Genomic DNA, 23,532 nt, shown 5'->3' with positions numbered 1-23,532 from the left:
CCCTGCTTGATTTTGCTTATTTTTCATCATGTGGTTATTATCCCAACAACTTCTTAATGAGTTAACTCTCAAGAGAGCAACCCTGAGTCACTGTGGGCACTTGAGCTCAATGGGTCAATGAATGGTATGGAACACAGAATTGTTATTGCACAGAAGGAGGCCATTCAGTCCATCATGTCCACTCCGGATCTCTAAATGAGCATTATAACTTGGTGCAATTCTCCTGCCTTTTCTCTGTTCCCTTGCACATTGTTTTTATTCAAATAATCATCTAATTCCCTCTGGAATGCCTCGATTGAACCTGCCTCCACCACACTTCCAGGCAGTGCATTCCCCAGACTCAAACCACTCGTTGTGTGAAAACATTTTTTCTCACGTCACTTTTGATTCTTTAGTAAATCTCTTTAAATCTGTGCCCTTTCCTTCTTGATCCTTTTACGAGCGGGAACAGTTTCTCCCTATCTACTCAATCCAGCCCCCTCATGATTTTGAACACCTCTATCAAATATGAACATATGAATTAGGAGCAGAAGTAGGCCTGCTCTGGCATTCAATAAGATCATGGCTGATCTGCTTGTGTTTCAAATTCCACATTCCCATCTACCCTGATAACCTTTTATTCCCTTGCCTAACAAGAATCTATCTACCTCTGCCTTAAAAATATTCAATGACACCGCTTCCACTGCCTTCTGAAGCAGAGAGTTAAAGTCGCACAAGCTTCTGCGAGAAAAAAATTCTTATCTCTTTCCTATAAGGACAACCCCTAATTTTAAAACAGTGCCCCCTAGTTCTGGACTCAATCACAAGAGGAAACATCCTTTCCACGTCCATGTTGTCAAGACCATTCAGGATCTTATATACTTTAACCAAGTCACCCCCTCTCTTCTAAACTCCAGTAGAAACAAGCCGAACCTGTCCAACCTTTCCTCGTAAGACAATCCACTCATTCCAGGTATCAATCTAGTAAACCTCCCCTGAACCACCTCCAACGCATTTACGTCCTTAAATAAGGAGACCAAAATTGCGCACGGCATTCAAGATGCGATCTCACCAATGCCCTGTATAACTGAAGCGTGACATCTTTATTTTTATGTTCAATTCCCCTCATAATAAAGGATAGCATCTCATTAGCCTTCTTCATTACTTGCTGTACCTGCATACTAACTTTTTGTGACTCATGCACTGGAATACCTAGATCCATCTGCACCTCTGAATTTTGCAGGCATTCTCCATTTAAGTAATATGCTGCTTTTTTATTCCCACCAAAGTGAACAACTTCACATTTTCCCACATTATACTCCATTTGCCAGAATTTCACCACTCTCTTAACCTTAACTCTGTCTGCAAACTCCTTGTGTCTTCTTCACAACATGCTTTTCTATTTCTGTGTCACCTGCAAATTTAGCTACCATGCCTTCCTTCCCCCCATCTAAATTATTAATGTAAATTGTAAAAAGTTGATCCAGCACTTACCCCTGCGGGACTCCACTTATCACTTCCTACCAATCAGACAAAGACCCATTTATGCATATACTCTGTTTTGCCAGCCAGCCAATCTTCTATCCATGCTAATATATTAACCCCCACAGCCTGAGCTTTTATTTTCTGCAATAGCCTTTGATTTGGCACCTTATCAAATGCCTTCTGGAAATCCTACACACAGTAGATTTCACCTGAATGTGACATAATTTATTTAATTTAGGGCTATTGTAGTGTAGTGGTTATGGCGCTGGACTAGTAATCTGGAGGTCTGGACTGATATTCGAAAGAGCATGAGTTTAAATCGCACCATGGCAGTTTGAGAATTTGAATTCTGTGATCTGTTTTTTAAATGTGGAGTAAAATACTGCTGGTGATAAAATAGCCATGAAGCTGTTGAATTGTCAGGAAAATGCAATTGGTTCATGAATGCCTTTTGGGGAAGGGAACGTGTCCTGATGCCATGAGCTGGCAGTTATGAGACCAATGTGGATGATTCTTAACTCCCCTTTGAAATAGCTTGCAAGTTCCTCAAGGTATCAAGGCAGGTAGGTACGTCCCAAAAATTATTATTTAATCTCCAAGTTTCAATTCATGAACTTTTGAACCTCGTAGACTTTGGTTTTCCAGCCGCATTTTATTAGACTGTATATTAAATTGTCTAAACATGACCCCTGGTAAAACGTAACACTGAACAAGTCATGTAGTATCTGTCGAGAACACAGGAGCATTGACATTTTAGGTGTGGGCCTTATCTTTTGACAAAGATTCTGCCCCTGAAAAATCAACTCGTCTGCACTCCACAAATTTAACCCAAGTGTTGAGTATTTCCAGTATTTGCAGTTTTTTGACATTAGTAAAATGTGTCTGGGGCATTAGTGAAATAGTTGGCATTGTGGCCCTTTACCTGTATGACGTCGGTTCAAGTTCAGCTCAGATATAGGATGAAAAAATATCTTAAACAGTTTTTAGGGGGCATGGGTGCTTCACATTAGGGATTTCAGATGTCAGGTAGTGGAATAGTTAGGAAAGATAAGCACAGGTGCAAGTTGAAAAGACAACCTTGGACTAACTTTTAAAGGCATGAAGAGAAGAAACAAACTCGAGGTTTGGGGAGGGAAGGGTGGGGTCCCAAAAACTAGGGCCAATAGCTGCAGCTTCTGTTGCTAGTGAAAGAGATGAGGGGGCAATATAGGAGAGCAAAATAAAGACTGAAGATCTTGCACTAGAGTAGCTTGGATGAACTGATGAAGATATCAGGGCATGATCTCCTACCTACAACCATCCCACCCAAAAGAACACTCTTTCCCCCTGATCACCAATATTTTATTCCTAATAAACAAGCGTTCAAGAAAAATGATAAACCAACATTGTTTTAAAGTGCCTCAGTAATTCTTCTCCTGGATTGCTCACAGCAATGCCCAAGAGATTAATCTTCAATTCATGGACATGTCAAGACAATTCTGAGCATTGGCAACCTTAGCTGGAAGAAGTTGCAGAGGTACAGTGAGTTGAGGCTGCTGAGGGATTTATAGATGTAGATAAGGATTTTGAATTATTTTCTTTGGAAAACAGGGAGCTAAAAGAAGGCAGTAAGGGCAGGAATAAGTAGGCGCCCAGTCAATTTTGGAGCGAATCCAAACTCACCGCAGTGCTGGAAAAAGTGTGGTTACTCAGTCCCTGCAGATGTTGCTTTTAACTTTAATTGTACTACGGACTGCTTTTAAGTACGGTCAAAAGGACCAGTAAACTCTCATCCCTATATTATTGGATTTAAATTGCTAAATCTGTTAATGTGAGTACTTCAAGTGTTTCTATTTAATCTTGTTTAAAACAATGAGCATTCAATCATATTGATAATTTTGTTTAGATATATCATTAATTTTGACAGTAGTCTGGATTTTTAACAGGACTTGCTGCTACTTTCTGCTGTGCAGGCATGTAACATGCTTATGACTGGCATTTATTCATGCATTCAAGCAGTTCCATCCTGATAGCGATCCGAACGTGCCAGCCCAAGGGCTTAATCCTGATGAATTGAGCTAGAATTGGAGGACGCAGGAAATTCTGCACAGATGATGACCTGTCTGAGTTCCCATAAAATACCTGTGGGAGGGGGAAAAGTAATGTTGTAAAACTGAATTCAGATAATCATTTTCAAATCAAAGCTTAGTAACTGTGCAGATAGAGTTAAATCAAACCCTCAATTAGTAGGATAACTGCTTTTTGGTATACAATGGGCAGAATTTCACAGCCCCTCCCGCCAGCAGGATCTTCCAGTCCCTCCGAAGTCAATGGAGTTTTGAATGGCTCGCCGTGTTTTCTGGCCTTGTCCCACCTTGATGGGGCCATAAAATTCCACCCAATGTAAAATGTGTCATCAAATCAAGTGAGCACACTGCAAGAGAATCTCGCCACCTGGTGGCATGTCTTTTTTAGTACGCCCAACATTAAAGTGCTTCAATGCCAGTAAATGCTGTTATATTCAAAATCAGCTTGGCATAGTTACAGAACTAATACCAGAGTTAGTGCACCGCAGTAGCTTGTACATAGTCCCTGCACTAAAGGGCCAATAACAGTTCAAGTTCACATTTTTCCCAGAACTTCATGTTACATCCTTTTTGAAGTGCTTTCTTTAAAACATTATGCAAATTGCTAATGCAAAGATCCTGGCGGTGGTTTTTGACCACTAAACTGTAATGAAGCAGAAAATCTCAGGGGTAATCTTACGGATGATTATAACTAACCCAGATTTTTTAAATATGTGTACCAGTGACTCAATTTACAACTTGCTCTGTGTTCTGTTTTCACTCATTAATATGAATCCTCTTAAATGGAATTATTAAAGGGAAGTAAATTTTGTTAATTTTCAAAATGAACACTTTATTAAGGTCAATATTTGATGAAACGTTTAAATGTATTATTCTGTATTATAATTTATCTCTGGCATTCACAGTTATAAATCTTGAAGAAAATCATGCCACCATAAGGGATCATAACTGAATTGTTATATTTGCATATTCAAAGTAAGTTGTCTTGCACCAGCAAAGACTTGTTTTATTTTGTAAGTAAGGTTTCTTCCCCTCCTTTTCCCTGCCTCTAATTTTGATGAACTTTTAACAGTTGGGCTTTTGATGTCCTTGAGACCTGGCTCACAGGAACGAGCTAATTAGAAGCTGTCTCGCCAGTGTGATTTGCAGGTGTTCCTATGGGTGTGTAAACATAACAAGCTAGAGTGAGCGTTCCAAGAGTCCAACAGGACAGAGAGGACCTCACTGCTGCACTTAACTCACCCCTTAGCTTATTTCTGGATGGGAGCCAATACTTACCCGGTTGTTTCCAGTCTGGTCTTTATAGTAAACCCAGTTAAAGGTTTCATTGGATCTGTACTGCACGCTGTACTTTGTCATCCATTCATCAGCATCACATCGTCCTTGAGTAATGATCCCAGAAATAACTCTGACCTTCTTCAGGTCAATCTGAAGCCATTGCTGATTGTCCTGGTACCTTGATAGCCATGCACATCTGTAATAACACATGTATATATTTAATGTGTCATTAGTGAAATTTTGGAAGATAAATTGTTGTTGAAATATGGATATTGAATTTGGAAACAACAGAGACTATAAACTATGATGTCCACATGTTAGTTTCTGAGCATTTAATGCTTTCCTTTCAAATTTATTTCCTATTTTAATAATGTTAATCAATTTATTTTAAGTTGGTTTGTAACTAAAATAGAAATTTTTATCCTTAAGTTTCAAAAGTGTTAAATCGGATAATTTTGTATTAAAAGGTATCAACCAGCTGTGTGTTTGGGCTGTCTTACTGAAGTTTTTTCATTCTATGGTAAAGTTTGCCTTTGGAGATCTAATTGATATGGGTTTGTTACAGTTGAAATAGTCATTGTTGAAATAGACTGTTAGTTTGAATAAGAGCACTTGTGTTGAACATTCATCTTAGCCCCCTGTCAATCAAATTATTCAAGCTGTAGCTTTGTAAACAGAATCCGTGTGGATGTCTACATTTAAAGATTGCTTGTCAACAGTATGGGGTTTCTGATGTCTGTGAATGAGCAACTGTGAGTCACTTATTCCCAAAACAGCTGAGCAATTGAAGATCAATGTAAATTGTGTTTTAAGTTGGGCGCTGTGACCATGGGGAAACGACAAAGAAAATGTCCTTTTTATCCAAGAACCTCTAATTCTCATAAGTTCTAATGACCATGACATTACATGGGGTGTTGGGGGGGGTGCTGCCAACAAAATTTTCTGATCAGTATTAACATATTTACCATGAGAAAACTGCCTTTTTGCTGAGATAATCTGAAGGAACAAGAGTCTCTCAGTCATCTCAGTTGCAGGTATTTTAAATTACCAATTGTTCTACAGTGGTTTGCCTACATTTTTGCTTTTGGGAATCACTTTATTTGTAAAGTATTCTGTACAATGGTTTATCTTGTTCAAGCAATCCTTAAATGTAGACATCCACACAGATTCTGCTTACAAAGCTACAGCTTGAATAATTTGATTGACAGGGGGCTAAGATGAATGTTCAACACAAGTGCTCTTATTCAAACTAACAATGCCAATGACTATTTCAACTATAACAAACCCATATCAATTAGACCTCCAAAGGTGAACTTTACCATAGAATATTACATTGAGAACATCATTTTGAATTGACCAGATTTAGTGGGTACCCAATGTGTTCTCCAGTAAGCAATTTAGTGAGATTGGCGTTAATTAGTATACCTCAGGTTTAACAGACAATGTGACAGAGAAAAACAGATGCATGGTTCAGTTCACAAGCTGTTTAATCTTTAAATTGTGATCAAAACCCAAATCCTAAGGGGCCAACCATTCCATTGATGTTGCTAGCAAAATAATATTATACAGATGTGATAATGCTTCATAAACTAAGAATTGCACAGCATAATTTCAAGATTATGGGTCTTGTAATATCAAAAAGTATTACTTACGTATACAATAAATTTTGCAGAGGTTTCACTCTGACACTAAAATCGGTGGGTCAAGTTATTGATACGTATTCAGTAGAAATAATGAATTTAATGAGCCAAATTACCATTTGTCATGTTATGATCTGTTGCACATCTCCACTTCAGTTGTTGATCAAATCACAAACTAAAATTGCAATAAAATAGAGGAACTATCTTAAATTCCAAAGGTGCATTGAACCAATTATTGCATGGGTTGGTGTAAGGTTGTGCTATGTGCTTACCTACCCAAAACCTTGGCTGTTGATTCTTGCTTTGTTTGGTATCCATGAGGAGTACCATCCTGTATATTGGTCTTCATTGGAACAACTTATCTGGTCTTCCATAACAGCTCCAGATTCAAATCCAAGAGCTTGGTGATAAGGACACTCTAATTCAAAAACAAATAATATAACTTCTTCATAAAGCTAAGGCTGCATTGATGTGATATTGTATTTAAATAATCTACATTCAACCATGCAACATTTCAACAAAAACTTCCATTAAACAGCATCTTTAGCTTAGGAAAAAGTCCCAAGGAGTTTCACAGGAGCATTATCAAACAAAACTTGACCCAGATCCACATGTCGAGCTATTATGACAGGTGACGAACCCAAAAAAAGGTAGTCTAAAGTTGGAGATTTTTAGGGAGGGAATTCCGGAGTTTGGGGCATAGACAGCTGAAGGCACAGCCGCTAATGCTGGAGCAGTGAAAATCGGGACTGTGCAAGAGGCTAGACTTGGAGGGGCAAGGAGCTTCAACAAAGATTTATGCAGTCAACTACTCCTGATACAGAAGAGGAGATGGGTTGGAGAGCAAATGAGGATCTGTCAAGAGTGCCTAGGTCAGAGTGCCAAGGTTTCCTACCAATGCCAAGGCCTTGCCAAGCTACTGCTCTTCCTGGCTGTTGAGTGAGAAAGAAAGTGGTTACGCCAAAGTGAAGCAGGATGGAGACAGGTAGTTTTGAAGATAAAGGGGACATAGACAAGTGGTGGAGGAACAAGAGCAAGGGCATTTGAGGTTCAATCCAAAGGTGTTTGAGAACAACAAAATTTGATGGCCTATTTCCGACATAAAAATCATCTTCACAGTTAGTTCAGCCTTACCTTCTCTACACCAGGTTTCTTACTGCCCAGTTCTATTCTTCACCACTCTTGCAGATTCTGCCTATGCTGTAGGTGTTTGTGTTCGATTGTCAGGTCAGCCTGCTTACAGTACCTGAGCCAGTACACTGAAACTGGGCCTATTCATGAGGCTCAGCTTTGTTTCTTGATCTATTTTCAACCATATATCTTCATTGCTTCCACCTTCATCTCCCCCTTCAGTTAATAACCAGCGAAATACTCGGATCCATCTACTCAGCGATGGCCGCAAAGGAACATGTCAAGTTAATGACTAAATTACAACCATGCTTAAAGAAGTGCTTAGCAGATGTTACAAAGGGTTTAGATTCACAGACACATTAGCAAATGTTCTTGGAGCATCCCTTTCATTTGGTACAAACAGATCTGATCCATGAAGTGAGTCCTTGACATCCTTAGCTTCAGAAGGAGCAGGGCCAGAAAAACATTGAAACTTTGGGAGGAGTGGGGCCAAAAAAACAGCTAGGCTTCAGGAGGAGCAGGGCCAAAAAAACAGCGAGACTTCAAGACTAGTCACCACTGGTCACCATTCCAAGCTGCATTCGTGAAAAAAAAATCAAGGTGTGATATCACAAGGAAACAAGTAAGTGATTAGTTGGTGAGTATTTCCTATTTATCTAAACGGGGGAATTTAAAACAAGATAAGTAGAACATTAATTAAAATAGTAATATAAGCACAGGCAGAACTAGAGGCATTAATTAAAATTTAATTAGTAAAATGAATTAGTTAAATAAAACACTTTAAAGATGGCAGGGTAGGTGATGTGTTGCAGCTGCAGTATTGTGGGTACTAGTGAATGCCAGTGTGATCCAAGCAAGCATGTCTGCAGCTGGAGGAACTTCAGCTCAAAGTTAGAGCTGGAGTCTGAGCTTAGACACTGCAATGCATCAGGAAGGGAGAAAGTTACCTGAACACTTTGTTCCAGAAGGCAGTCACACCCCTTAAGCTGGGGTCTTCTGATTTGTCCATGATCAGGGACAGGAGAGTGTGACTGAATTGAGGCAGATATGGTGGAGCCTCAGCCTTTGCAATTGTCCAACGGGTGTGAGGTTCTTGCAGCTTTTATGGATGAAAGTAAGGGCTGCAGGGTGGATGAACGAACTGACCATGGTATCACGGTACAAGAAGCCATTCAAGCAGGGGTGTAGATGGGAATGTAGCGGTAGTAGGGGACAGTATAGTCGGGGTTTATACACACTTCTCTGTAACTGAGGGCCAGAGACCAAGTGGCTATGTTGCTTGCCGGATGCCACGGTTCAGGACATCTGCTCGGGGCTGGAGAGGAACTTGCAGTGGGAGGGGGAGGGTCTGGTTGTTGTGGTCCGTTTTCTAACCAACCACATAGATAGGGCTAGGAAGGAGGTTCTGCCTAGGGATTGTGGGCAGCTAGGGGCTAAATTAAGCAGAATCTCAAAGGTAATAATCCAGAGCCACAAGCATATTGGTGTAGGGAAAATAAAATTAGAGAATCAAATACTTGGTTCAAAGATTGGTGTGGGAGAAATTGGTTTTTATACTTGGGGCACTAACACCAATACTGGGGAAAGTGGGAGCTGTATTTTTGGGATGGTCCTCACCTGAACCATCCTGGGACCAATGTTTTGGCAAGTCGTTTAACTAGAATAGTAGAGAGGGGGACATAGTGGGGCAAGGGATTAAATGAGGGAAGATGTGATAAATTAAAGGGAAGAGAGCAAGGTAGCAACAAGGGTCATGATAATTAGAGCGTGCCAAAAGGGAGGGCATGAACTGGGAGTGTGGCAGCGGCTAAGGCCAAAGGTTGCAAAAATAGTAAAAAGACAGAACTAAAGGCTCTGTATCTGAATGTGCATAGCACTTGTAACAGAACAGATGAATTATCAGTTCAAATAGAAATAAATATGTATGATCTGATAGCCATTACAGAGACGTAGCTGCAAGATGACAAAGGCTGGGACCTGAATATTCAAGGATACATTTTAGAAGGACAGGAAGCTAGGAAAAGGTGGCAGGGTAGCTCTGTTAATTAAGGATGACATTAGTATAGTAGTGAGTGATTACCTTAACTCAAAAGGGCAAGATGTAGAATCAGTTTGGGTAGGGATACAAAATTGAAAAGGTAAGAAGTCACTTGTGGGGGTAGTTTATATGTCCCGTAACAGTAACTACACTGTAGGATGGGGCGCAAAGGGAGAAATAATGGGAGCTTGTGAGAAAGGTACGGCGATAATCATGGGTAATTCAAATCTACATATAACACAGAATTTTGCCCTTGGCGGGCGGGCTTGGCAGGGAAGGTTGGGAAGCAGACCGCTGCCCACGATTGGCACCACACCACAATTTCAGGCAGGTGGGCCAATTAAGTCCCACCCAGCGTGAAACGTGAGCGGCAGCGCTTAGCACTGCCTGGGTAGGGTGGGGGAAGGAGGACAAGCAGACCAAATGCGAACTTCGTGCATGTGTGTGAGTGAGGCACAGACTGCCTTGGAATTGAAGACATATAACAAAAAATAATGAAAAATATAAAAAGGCAGTAAAACATGTCCTCTCATGTGACTCTGTCACTTGGGCAGGGACATGTTATTAATTCAATTGCAAAACTTTTATTTTTATTTGCTTTTGCTCCCGCCCGTGGGACAGCTTTTTACAGCAGCACATTCTAGCACGAATCAGAGAGCAGGACATACTAGTTCTGGTAACGTGCAATGAGACAGCATTAATTAATGACCTCATAGCAAAGTGCCCCAAAGTAGCAGTGATCAGAATATGATCGAATTTCACATTCAGTTTGAGGAAAAGAGGAGTGGACATAAGACTAGTGTTTTAAACTTAAATAAGGGCAATTTTGAGGGCATTTAGATCTGGCTAAAATGAACTGGGAAATTAGAATACAGGATAGGTCAGTAGAGATGCAGTGCAAGAGCTTCAGAGATATCTCATAATGCTCAACAAAAGATATGTTACAATGATTTTAAAAAAGACTCTAGGAAACAGATATATTGTTTGTGGTTAACTAAGGACGTTAAAGATAAAATCAAATTGAAAGAAAAAGCGTACAATTCTGCAAAGATGAGTGGCAGGTAAAAAGATTGGACAAATATAAAAACTAGCATAGAATGACAAAAAAAATAGGAAACAGTTGGTGGTGAGAGAAAGCTAGCTAGAAATATAAAAACAGATAGAGGTTTTACAGGTATTCAAAAAGGAAAGGAGTAACTAAAGTGAGCTTTGGTCCTCTAGAGATTGAGCCTGGGGAATTAATAATGTGAAATAAAGAAATAGTGGATGCATTGAACAGACATTCTGTCTGTCTTTCATTGCAGAAGACACAAGTAACATCCCAGAAATAATTGTAAGTCAAGAGGTGAAAGGGAGGGAGGCGCATTAAAAAATTACAATCGTCAGGGAAAGGATACTGAGAAAATTATTCGAACTAAAGACTAACAAGTCCCCAGGTTCTGATGGACTTCATCATAGAGCCTTAAAAGAAGTGGCTGCTGAGCTAGTAGATGCATTGGTTTTAATTTTCCAAAATGCCCTAGTTTCTGGAAAGGTCCCATCAGATTGGAAAATAATGAATGTAACTCCTCTAACCAAGAAAGGGTGGAGACAAAAGCAGGAAACTACAGGCCAGTTAGCCTAAAATCTGCCCTAGGGAAATTGCTGGGATCTATTATTTAGGAGGCTATGGCAAGGCACTTAGAATATCTTAATGCAATCAGGCAGGGTCAAAATGGTCTTCTGAAAGGGAAATCATGGGCAGAATTTTTCCGTCAGCGAGAAGGGGGGCGGGGCCCAGTCGCCGACATGAAAATGACGTGGGATGATGTCTGGAGGAACCCCCGACGTCATCCCGCCTCATTTAAATATTCAGGAAGGCGGGGAGGACAACGCGATCAGCTGTCCGCCCTACCAACCTGTCAATGGCCAATTGAGGCCATTGACTGGGTAGTTAAATCAATCAAAGGCCCTGCCCGTCCAACCTTAAGGCTGGCGGGCAGGCCAGGAGCCCCAGCGGGCTTCTGATAAAGCATGAAACCTCATCCACTGGCGGGATGAGGTTTCATGTCTGTTTTAAAAATCTTTAATAAAGTTTCTGTGACATTTGTTAACGTGTCCCATCTCGTTAATAATTTTTTTTTTCTATTTTTACACTTTCAAAAACTTTCACTGATCTCCCTGAGGCAGCACTTAGTCTCAGGGAGATGTGCGATCTTTTGTGTGCAAGTGTGAAAGAGCACACTCCGACAATTGGGGAATCCCCCCCACCCACACAGGAAGTGCATAGCGCTTCCCATCGGGCAGCCTGCTGGGTGGACCTTAATTGGCCCGCCCACTTAAAATGGCGGCGGGGCCTGTTTCGGCGGCAGCGATCGGCTGCCCGCCCACCCATCAAGGGCAAAATTCTGCCCCATGTTTGGTTAATTTATTAAGAGTTTTTTTGAGGAAGTAACATGTAACATGGATAAAGGGGAACGTGTAGATGTGGTGTACTTAGATTTCCAAAAAGGCATTTGAAAAGGTGCCACATCAAGGGTTACTGCACAAGATAAGAGCACATGGCATAGGAGGTAACTTGGGGGGCAACATGGATAGAGGATTGGTTAGCTAACAAGAAACAGGGTAGGAATGAATGGGTCATTGTCAGGTTGGCAATATATAATCAATAGAGTGCCACAGGGATCAGTGCTGGGGCCTCAACTATTTACAATTTATATCAATGACTTGGATGAAGGAATCGAATCGTTGCTAAATTTGCTGATGACACAAAGATAGGTAGGAAAGTAAGTTGTGAAGAGGACACAAGTACTCAGGCAAAGAGATATAAATAGGTCAAGTGAATGGGCAAAAGTAGATGGCCTATAATGCGGAAAAATGCAAACTTGTCCACTTGGGGCAGGAAGATTAGAAAATCAGCATATTGTTTAAATGGAGAGAGATTGCAGAACTCTGCAGTACGGAGAGATCTGGGTGTCCTGGTACATGAAACAGAAAAAGTTAGTATGCAATTACAGCAAGTGATCAGGAAGGCAAGTGGAATGTTGTCATCTATTGCAAGGGGACTAGAACATAAAAGTAGTGAACTTTTGCTGCAATTATACAGGTCTTAGTGAGACCACATGTGGATACTGTGTACAGTTTTGGTCTTCTTATTTAAGAAGGGATACAATTGCATTAGAAGCAGTGCTGAGAAGGTTCACCCAATGTTCCTGGGATGAAGGAATTGTCTTATGAGGAAAGGTTGGGCATGTATTCAATGATATTTAGAAGGATGGGAGGTGATCTTATTGAAACATAAGATCCTGTAGGGATGCAACAATGTGGTTGCTGAAAGAATAGTTCCCCTTATGGAGAGACTAGAACTGGGGAACACAGTTTAAAAATAAGGGGTCTCCCAGTTAAGAGGGAGATGAGGAACATTTTTTCTCTGAGGGTCATTGGTCTGTGAAATTCTCTTCCCCAGAGAGCAATGGAGGCAGGGTTATTGAATATCTTTAACTCCGAGTTAGATAGATTCTTGATTTACAAGGGGTGTCAAAGGGTATCGGGGTCAACAGGAAAGCAGAGTTGAAACCAAAATTGGGTCAGCCATGATCTTATCAAATGACGGAACAGGTTGGAGGGGCTGAATGGCCTACTCCTGCTTCTAATTCGTATGTTCATATGTGTTCACTTTCCTTAGTACATTGTAGCATCAGAAAACCAACACAATGGTCTAAATCAGGATATAATGATGCGAAGTTGAGCCTTTATTGACTTTTGTGCCTGGACAATCCTGATAACTTTTTTTTATTTATTCTTTCAACAGAAGTGGGCTTGCTGGCAAGGCCAAGCCAGCATCTCTTGCTCATCCCCAGTTGCCCTTGAACTGAGTGAGCTGCTTGGCCATTTCAGAGGGCAGTTAAGAGTCAACCACATTGCTGTGGGTCTGGTGCCACATGTAAGCCAGACCAGGTAAGGACGACAGATTTTCTTCCCTAAAGAACCTTAGCGAACGAGATGGATCTTTATGACAATCAACATTTGTTTCATGGTCACCATTATTGAGATGAGTTTTCAATTCCAAATGCATTAATTGAATTTAAAAACAAAAAACTGCGGATGCTGGAAATCCAAAACAAAAACAGAGTTACCTGGAAAAACTCAGCAGGTCTGGCAGCATCGGCGGAGAAGAAAAGAGTTAACGTTTTGAGTCCTCATGACCCTTCAACAGAACTGAAGGATATTCAGTTCTGTTGAAGGGTCATGAGGACTCGAAACGTCAACTCTTTTCTTCTCCGCCGATGCTGCCAGACCTGCTGAGTTTTTCCAGGTAATTCTGTTTTTAATTGAATTTAAATTCATCAGCTGCCTAGATGGGATTTGAACCCATGTCCCCAGAGCGTTAGCCTGAGCCTCTGGATTAATAATCCAGTGATATTACCACTGTAACCTCCATCAACTTGCCTTCCACTGGACGGAATTGGTCTTTCAAATCCCTCCATGGCTTTGCCCTTTTGTATCTCTAATCTCCTCAAGCTCCACAACCCTCGACTCTCAACCTCTCCTCTAATTCTGGTCTCCCGATTTTAATTGCCCCACCACTGGTAGCTGTGCCTTCACCTGTCTTGGACCTAAACTCTGGAATTTTTTCCGTAAACCTCTCCACCTGTCTACCTTTCTTTTCCTCCTTTAAGGCATTCCTTAAAGCTTACCTTTTTGACCGAGCTTTTGGTGATATCCTAATATACTTTTTATGAGGCTCAGTCTCGAACTATGCCTTATAGAGCCCTTATTAAGTGCTTTGGGACACTTTATTGCATTAAGGGCTCTATATATATGCAAGTTTTTTGTTGTTAGGTCTCTGAAGCTTATTTATTGTGACTGGTTGATGGTCTTCCATCATGAAGGGTTATGCTAAAGGGTAATATATTTAATCTGCAGGGATAGTTACTCTGAAGATCACACTGAGATAAGAAGATTAACCAGCAACTTAGTGTCTTCTCTTATTACATTGCAATATCAATAAGTAAGAACGACTTACAATTTTTTGCAGAAAAACAAATGATCAATTCTCTGGTAGCTGCAAATAGCCAGCACTGTTCTACAGATTTTACTGTCAACTAGACGGAAGAGTTTCTGCCCGGCACCACCCCCCACCCCCAGAATCAGCATCATAATTGATAAGTGAGACATTGAAGCTTTAATGAAGTAGTTGATTTTGTTTCCAGAACTAAGTCTGGCTGGATCTTAAGAATATCTCCTCAAAATTGAGGTAAGTGCCTTCTAAAACTAAATAAAATTATATAATGGGCTCTCTTACCTGGCATACATTGCAGCATCGATGATCCTGGTGCCATTCCCCAAAATGTGTTGGGTCCACCATTGCAATTGCATTTGCAAATCTTGTTACATGTCTGATCCAGATTTTCATCCTGTCATAAATATAGGAGCGGTAGACGAATCTCACTGAAAGCTTATGAATCCTGTTGGGTGACTCATGTGGGTACTTAGCTCTGAAGCTGATAAAATTTGTTCTGGTAAAAATTGTGCATTGACTGCATACCTTAAACTATTAACAAAACTAATTGAGCAGAATAATGAATAAAGTGCTTGCATGAGAAATTAGAAGTGCAATTATTCACATTTTCCTTAATTTATCCCTCATATAATAACATGTAGAGGAGATGGAGATATTTATGTGAGCCTTTAAAAGTGTTTATCTCAATCCCACAACCCATGCAATGTTTGGATGTTTTAGTTTATGAAATTAAGGGTGGTGTAGGGATACAATGATGGCTTACAGTTAGTTTTGTGATCAGTTATCAATTTCTTGCTTAACAAAATTGCAGTAGATTTTTTAAAAACGTAACTATCTAATTGGTCTACCTATCTTTCAGTAGTAATGAGCAGCAGTTAAACAAAATTTTCTAAGTATAGCTTTTTTCCACAGGCCAATAACCACATACAAACTAGATTGAAAACAATTGCAGATGTTGAACAATGCTTTAACAGCATTAGCCTACACCAAGTTCCATACCTCAGGAGCAGCCAATATAGATGTAAAAGCTTTTCCAAATCGATTGAGAAGAATTTGAAAAAGATAAAAGAAAGACAAACATTATTTTCTTGAACACTACAAATATAATAACTTTTATTTTACATTTTTATAAAATAGCAAAAATAAATCAGAGGGCATTTAACTGCTCTATTAGTACTATTTTACAAGTTTCTCTCTCAGTATTGGAAACTTATACATATCTTCAGCACACAGTCCTGGTATTCTACAATTGCTGAGGGATTATCACACTTGAAGAAACTCAAAGAAGGTAAATTAGAATTTCTCACTTAAATAACAAAGATATAAACAGGGAAATATAATTTACTAATTTTGATGTTTTTAAAACAATTTTTGATATACACACCTTCCGCCACTAGAAAATGTTCGACATACCTTCAAATAAGAACAGAATGGAAATTAAGATGTTTTCTCCCTTCATCTTTTCAAGATTATGCACTCAGCAAATTGAATAACTCCTGTAGATCCAAGAGGATTATCTGAATTCTCCACGTCAGCGTATTTCGTAATCTTAATCGTTATTGCTTCTTAAATGCTCGTCATCTTACAGTCTTTTTTCATTTATTCATCATTTTTATGAAGCAAACACCAAGGAGTTCAGTGGAGAACAAAAAAAGTGGTTGAAATGTTAAAGAAAAAGAAAGCTCAAATTTATATAACGCCTTTCGGGACTTTAAGACTAAAGCACTTCACAGCCAATTAAGCATTTTTGAGCATAGTCACTGTTGTAACTGAAGAAAATGCAGCTCTCTGTTTGTGCACAATGAGGTACCTCTATCAGCTATTTGAAAATGATTGGATAATGCATTTTTTCATATTGATTCAGGAATAAATGTTGGCCAGGACACCGGAGAAAATGCTCCCACGTTTCATTGATATAGTGTCATGGAATCTTTTACACCTATCTGAGAGACAGGGCTTTGGTTTAGCATTTTGTCTGACAGCCAGCACCTCTGAAATTGTACAGCACTCCCTCAGAATTGCACTCAAATGTCAGCCTGGGTTACATGCTCAAGTCCCCAGAGTGCAACTGGGATCCATTGAGCCAAGGCTGAACCCTATATGGTGGTGCAATGTATTTGGACTCAGCTGTGCCATGGTGTGGTAGAACTTGATTTCCAACACAATTTTAATTGTAATTACTTTCAGAGTGTCATAAGATTCCATTCTTGATCACTGCTTCTCCTTGTCTACATATTGTCTTTTTAAAATTATTATCCCTAGGCACAGAATGAGTTTGTACATATATACAGATCTACCTCTCCACTGCAACCTCTAACTCCAATTCCACAAACGCTCCTGTACCATCAGACTGTTTCTCCAACATGAAGCCGTGGATAAGACAACAGCCGGAATTTTCTGGCCCCATTGACGTCAAGGGTCATGGTGGGTGGCAGGGGGACAATATGGTAAGAAGGCCAAAAATTGGTTTTATGCCATTGTGAAACCACTTTGTAATCGTTCGCTCCACCCGTCAATAGCAGTCAATACTTCTCACTGCTGCACATTGGGAAAGTCATTTGAATATATTTGCATCTCATTATAAGCCCTGCTTGCCAGAATCACTACCCCCCCATGACAAACTTACCTCCCATGTCGGCGTGACTTCAGAACAATGTGCTTCACAACGGCCTTTGAAAGGTGTGCACCTGGCAACCTCAACTTCGAAGGGAACTCAGAGGTGACTGTACACAACCTCGCACAGCGCTCACAAGCACTGCCCATAGGACATCAAGGAAGAGGCGCCTTGCATTTGCAGCAGACACAGGCTTTTTCCCAGCTGCTTTCGGTGCAGCGCTAGGGCAAGGGCTGCAATGAGGGCCAGGTCGGGCGGGAGGATGGGGTCAAGACAGCACAGACTGAAGGAAATACTCAAGCACATGCCGGGAGGACGGGGAGGGTGACGGAAGCGGCCACAGACTTGGAAAAGCTTGTCAAAAGTGAGCATTCTTCTCCAGCTGAGACAGTACAGCTGCAGCTCCATTGACATGCTTGGAGTTGGGCCTCTGAAGCTTTTCTGTCCATTCAAGCAATGCGAAAGGAATGAAAATGCCACCAAACGCTCCAGAACTTTTCACCCTTGGGCACAGACTGCAAATTAATGTGCGATTTAGGGGGCAGCAGAGCAACTGGCCAACAGGGGAAGTTGTAGAATCCCCTTGCAAAAGGTGGCCATGGTGCAGTCACTGGTGGAGGTGCTCACAGCCCCTTGTGATGTCTTTATTAAAGTTTGGACTAGTATCCATCATGGTTCAAGCCAACAGCTCAGCCTTGCAGTGTGGGTTAGGAGAATGCCTGTGTCTGAGCTCAGAGCACAGCATGCAAGCCAGTGGCCGAAGTTGCTGCCAATCAGTCAGGTGGAGTGGGGCGGAGGTGGGTGGGGTTTCGGACAGCCAATGAGCGTACTACACACTGGCCATCCAAGTAGTGGCCGGCACTCTCCTGAATACTTAACCAAGTGAGGTTCTCCGTTCACGTATGACAACCCACGCACCTCTCTCTTTGCTCCTGCAGGAGGAGAACAACAAGATCATGGAGACTTGTGTTTGAGCAGTAAGCCTCATAGCTTACAGAGACCAGAGAAAAAGAGAGTGGAAGAGGCGCCTGGCTCAGCAAAGGGAGGAGTACCTTCCTCAAGATGAAGGGGTGGCAGGGCCTGCTGCACACACAGCTGAAGATCCACAGGGAACCATCATTTGTGGGCACCTCATAGACCCAGGGGCTATAGTCAGCGACTGTCATTCTTGCACATAACCGAGAACCAGTGTTGCCGAAGAGAGTGCTATCTCTGTGCAGGGCACCTTTTAAATATGGCACCCGGGTTACTGACGGGTTGAGGTGACGGCAGGGCGGGCGAATCAGAGGCCACTCTGCCAGCTGTCCAGCGTGTTTCCCGGGAACGCATTATTAATGATGTGGATGTGCCAGGAATGGGGCGATACGGCATAAAAACCTGCCTTTGCGGCTGGTGGGTAAAACGTTCTTTTTCCTGCCCGCTGCCACACTTTGTGCAAATCTGGGACGATTCTGCCCAACATCTTTTTGTTCAATTAAACTTTGGTCTTTCCCATCTTAACCAGCTCTTGCCCTGACTCCCTCTGCCTGTTTACTCAGGTGCAGATGCTACATAATCACAGTGTCCTCTTTGACCAGGATCTTAGCTTCAAATCCCATATTGAACGCACCACTACGACTGCTTACTTCCACATATGCAACGTTCAATATCTCTGCCCTTAACTCAGCCTCAGTGCTACTGAAACCCTTATCTGTGGTTTTGTTGTCTCCAGTCTTAAGCTGCACCCACACAGACTCTAAATTGTCCAAAACTCCATTGCTCGTATTCTGTTCCATTCTAAATCCGGCTCATTGGCTTCCTTCCTCATAGAACTAGTTTACAACATTGATGGAGTCCATTTCATCCATCAAATCTATGTCAGTTTTTTGCCAGAGTAATCCAAAACTACTCTTACTGATTTGCTGCCTTTCTCCCTCTGTTTCAAATACACATTCAATTAAAAGATGCAATGGCCTAATTCCGAGACCCATAGCAATCATTCTATGTTCCCACAACTCTCAACTTAAAGAAATTTCTCTTAACTTCTCTCCTGACTATTGCAGTGATGATCTTAAATTCATGATCCTTTGTCCTTGATGCTCAATTACAAGAAACAGTTCTATTAAATCTTCTCTTAGTTGTCTCCATTCCAGTGAAACGAGTCCCAGTTTCTCATGTGTCTCATAGCCAAATGTTTCCATCCCCATCATCCTCCTGGTTCATTTCAATTGTCTGTCCTACGGCTGTAATGTGGATTCTGTAATCGAGTGGCCAAAACTGCACACAGTATTATAATTTTGGCCTAGCCAAAATCATGTACAAACATTACTTCTTCACTTCTCTACTCCAAGCCACTTTTATAAAATTTAAATGCTGTTAGCTTTTATTCTGTTTTTATCTGCTAGCATTCACACTTTCTGGGAATTATATATCTGTTCTCTTCATCTACACCCTTCAGCTTCATTCCATTACATGTATATTACCATTCCTTATTACTCCTCACAAAATGTATTACTTCTCATTCATCTGTATTAAATTTTCCACCTCTTCCCAATCCAGTAACCTGACCATCATTCTAATGGATTTTACAGTTCTCTTCACTGTTGTCAAATCCAATTATCTTTGTGTCATCAGCAAATTTTGAGAATGTAGTCTATATGTCCAGGTCTAAATCATCCCTGTACAAAAGTTGTCCCAACATTGTCCTGTGAGGCAAACCATTTTCAATGTTCCTACATTCTGAGCGATATCCATTTAGTCTAATGCTTTGTTCCATGTCCATCAACCAACTTTGTGTTCATGCTTCTGTATTTCTTTTCACTTAGACTGTATGCTTGACTTTTTCAAAGGCAATTTATTGAATGTCTTCCCCAATACATTAAATTCAAAATCCTCATTCTTGTTTATAAATCCTATCCCATCCTGCCTGAGAAAGAAATGTTGATGGGGTTGGATGAAAAAGGTTAGGATGAGGCTGTGTGGAGCATAAATACCAACATAGATCCATTGGGCTGAATGATCTGTTTCTCTGTGCTGTAAATGCTGTGTAATACCTCTTCAACCTCCTTTGTGTGTCTGACTTCAGCCACCTGCATATTCCACTCTGTCTGTGTAACTATTGATGTAAGGGCCCTTTACTATCTCAATATTATCCGAATAAAGTGCTCACCTAAACCCACCTACTTGAAGTAGTAGCATTACGACCTCACTTTCTGCATGTAAAAGCCTCCTTGAAGAGGAATATCAGGATATATCATGGGATTACCCAGGCTTGGCCAAGTTGCAGATATAAGTTTTAAAAGTGTCTACAGTTTTAAAAAAAAACACTAGAATGAATATAACTTCTTGACCAGGCCTGGAAGCTGATGACTAGCACATGGGTCAGTCCATGATTAAGAAAGATAAGAAATGGGAACACAAGTAGACCCATTCAGCCCCTTGAGGCTGCACCGCCATTCAATAAGATCATGTCTGATCTGCTTGTGTTTTGATTTCCACATTCCCATCTACCTCCAATAACCTTTGATTCCCTTACCTAACAAGAATCTATCTACCTCTGCCTTAAAAATATTCAATGACCCCACCTCCACCATCTTCTGAGGCAGAGCGTTCCAAAGTTGCACAACCCTCTGAGAGAAAAAAATTCTCCTCATCTCTGTTCTTTAAAGGCGACCCCTAAATTTAAAACAGTGCCTCCTAGTTCTGGACTCACCCATAAGAAGAAACAGGTCCACCTTGTCAAGGCCGTTTAGGATCTTGTATACTTCAGTCAAATCACCCCTCACTCTTCTAAACTCCAGTGGAATCAAGCCCAGTCTGTCCAACCTTTCCTCATAAGACAACCCACTCATTCTAGGTATCAATCTAGTAAACCTCCTTTGAATCGCCTCCAATGCATTTACATCCTTCCTTAAATAAGGAGACCAATACTGCACCCAGCATTCGAGGTGTGGTCTCACCAATGCCCTGTATAACTGAAGCCTAAAATCCTTGCTTTTATTATAAGAGGAATTGAACATAAAGGAAATCATTCCATTAGCCTTCTTAATTACTTGCTGTACCTGCATACTAACTTTGTTACTCATGTACCAGAACTCCAGGGTCCCTCTGCACCTCAGAATTATGCAGCCATTCTCCATTTAAGTAATACTCTGCTTTTTTGTTCTTCCTGCCAAAGTGAACAACTTCACATTTTCCCACATTAAACTCCATTTGCCAGATCTTTTCCCATTCACTCAACCTATCTATATCCATCTGCAACCTCCTCATATCCTCTTCACAACATATTTTCCTACCTATCTTTGTGCCATCTGCAAATTTAGCTACCATGCCTTCACTCCCCTCATCTAAGCTAAAGGAATGTGACCTTTGGGTCAGGATAAAGTAAGTTGATAAATGGTACATGAGTTATACTGTAATAAATTGATAGCTTGACCTCAGGGTCAAGATATGCAAAATGCTAGGCACTGTAGTCAAATGTCAGGATAGATAAGCAAAGCACATATTTTGGAACATTGCGCTAACAGTCAGGTCATTCCATGATTGTTTTACAAATTTCTCCAGAACTGTGGAGGTGATGAACTGGTCATTCCGTGTTTATGTTGTAACCTCATTTGTAATTAAGGGTGTAACAATTAGACATGCAAGATAAGAACATTGTGAGTTAATGATGAGTTACCCCAAAAGATGGTGTATATATAACCAACAGAAACTGTGTAACTTGGAATTGCCTTTTAGAGCGTTCTGAAAGAGTGTTTTCCATGTGTGCACACTTGTACTAAATGAAGAACTGCTGTTGAATCTACCTACAGTCAATTCTGTGTTGAGGGTCTTTTAGATACTCCGCAACACTCCTGAAAACTTTACTTTTTGGTGATGCTTTCATTCATGTCTCCTGCTCAGCCATTACTGCTTGACCTGTTCTTTCCTAAGTTTAACATCATGGAATATTTGGCATATTAGGACATTATTTAAAATTAGTTAACTATAGATCATAATTGGTTTTGCATGCATTTTAATCTATTTTGCTTTTCCAGAAAAAATGCTCATTATCCTCTCTTCAGCCATGGGCTTTTGAATTTAATTGTAGCACCCATTACAACCTCAACTGAGTTCAACAAACTTTGATCAAAATTTTGACTCTTCCTTGTCTGTATTACTTGATATCATTATTGCAAGTGCACTTACCTGAACAGGCTAGTGTGAATAATAAGCATGATGCTTAACTGGAAAGGTTTAGCTAATTCTGTTTCTTTCAATAGCCATTAGTGAATGTGAAAATTTGATGTGGTTATGGCTGTAAATATTTTTTAACAGGCTCAGTCAAAATGGTGCTATACTTGGTTTCCACATGGCAGGATAATGGCTACCATCTCAATGGGGTAGGAACTGCAAAACACTTCGCTCTTTTTGTCAGGTCCAAATCAAGTGGTCAAAAAGTCAAATTTTGTAGTGTGACATCCTGCCCAAATGGTACCCATTGCATATTGGTTCAGGTGCCTGTTAGGTGTCCCTGGCAGCCACCTGAAACAGCAACAGGTATCATTAAAAGTTGTCAGTACTCGTCCTGTGCACGAATCCTTTTGGGGAAGTGGTGTCCTGCTCCTTCTGGGCTGTAAAGCTTCTGGACCTGAAATCTGTAAAAGGAACAAGGGCTGCCTGACCTGCTGAGTTTTTCCAGGTAATTCTGTTTTTGTTTTGTATTTCCAGCATCCGCAGTTTTTTGTTTTTATCATTTAATGACATGGGTGAGCAGAGACTGATGAGTGACCTTTGAAAGCAGCAGCAATTTGTCATTGTGTAATAGTGAGATAGAACTGAGAAGGGAATAAGGGAATTATGATGGAAATGTTGTGGACACTCTCTGGCCTCACTTGATGCCACGTCTTGGTTCATCTCCTGCCCACAATGTTCATGACCTGTTCTTCCAGTGGGAACAGCACAAAGACGAATGGTTACTCCATTGCTTGCTCCCTCTTATTTTGTGCAAGCTTCTACTGCAAGAAAGAAGAACCTCTGTTATTGTTAGAATGGTGAGATATTTTGAGGGTGTGCATGTCAGAGAAAAGTGTTGCTGGTGCGAGAAAGATGGCAGAGGTGATGGAGTGAAGTTTGCTGATTGATGAATCAGAGGAGAATGCTTGTAATTGGAGGTAAGGAGGATTGTGAAAGCTAGGATCTGTGTGGAGTCTCCCAATCAGCTGCTCACAGTTGTGTCAAGCTGGTGACAGAAGCTCTGTTCAGTTGGGTATTGACTTTCCTTCATTTCCGTAAGGATGAGGCCAGCCAGGCTGAGTGAGCCAGAGGATTTGCAGTGATTG

The 23,532-nt window shown here is 40.8% G+C and overlaps 1 protein-coding gene across 1 annotated transcript; it reads right to left on the bottom strand.

Moving 5' to 3' along the window:
• Window positions 1-3,429: 3,429 nt before the first annotated feature.
• rs1a (retinoschisin 1a) lies at window positions 3,430-16,078 on the bottom strand. Its single transcript, XM_041210933.1, has 6 exons — window positions 16,033-16,078; window positions 15,619-15,647; window positions 14,902-15,013; window positions 6,725-6,866; window positions 4,809-5,004; window positions 3,430-3,585 (listed from the first exon to the last, which is right to left on the bottom strand). Exons 1-6 carry the CDS (start codon window positions 16,076-16,078, stop codon window positions 3,430-3,432), a joined length of 681 nt encoding a protein of 226 aa, XP_041066867.1.
• Window positions 16,079-23,532: the final 7,454 nt, after the last annotated feature.

Source organism: Carcharodon carcharias, chromosome 18, assembly GCF_017639515.1.
Source record: "Carcharodon carcharias isolate sCarCar2 chromosome 18, sCarCar2.pri, whole genome shotgun sequence".
Taxonomy (NCBI): domain Eukaryota; kingdom Metazoa; phylum Chordata; class Chondrichthyes; order Lamniformes; family Lamnidae; genus Carcharodon; species Carcharodon carcharias.
Note: the sequence above shows the minus strand (reverse complement) of the source record. Positions and strands in the feature narration are given on the sequence as shown.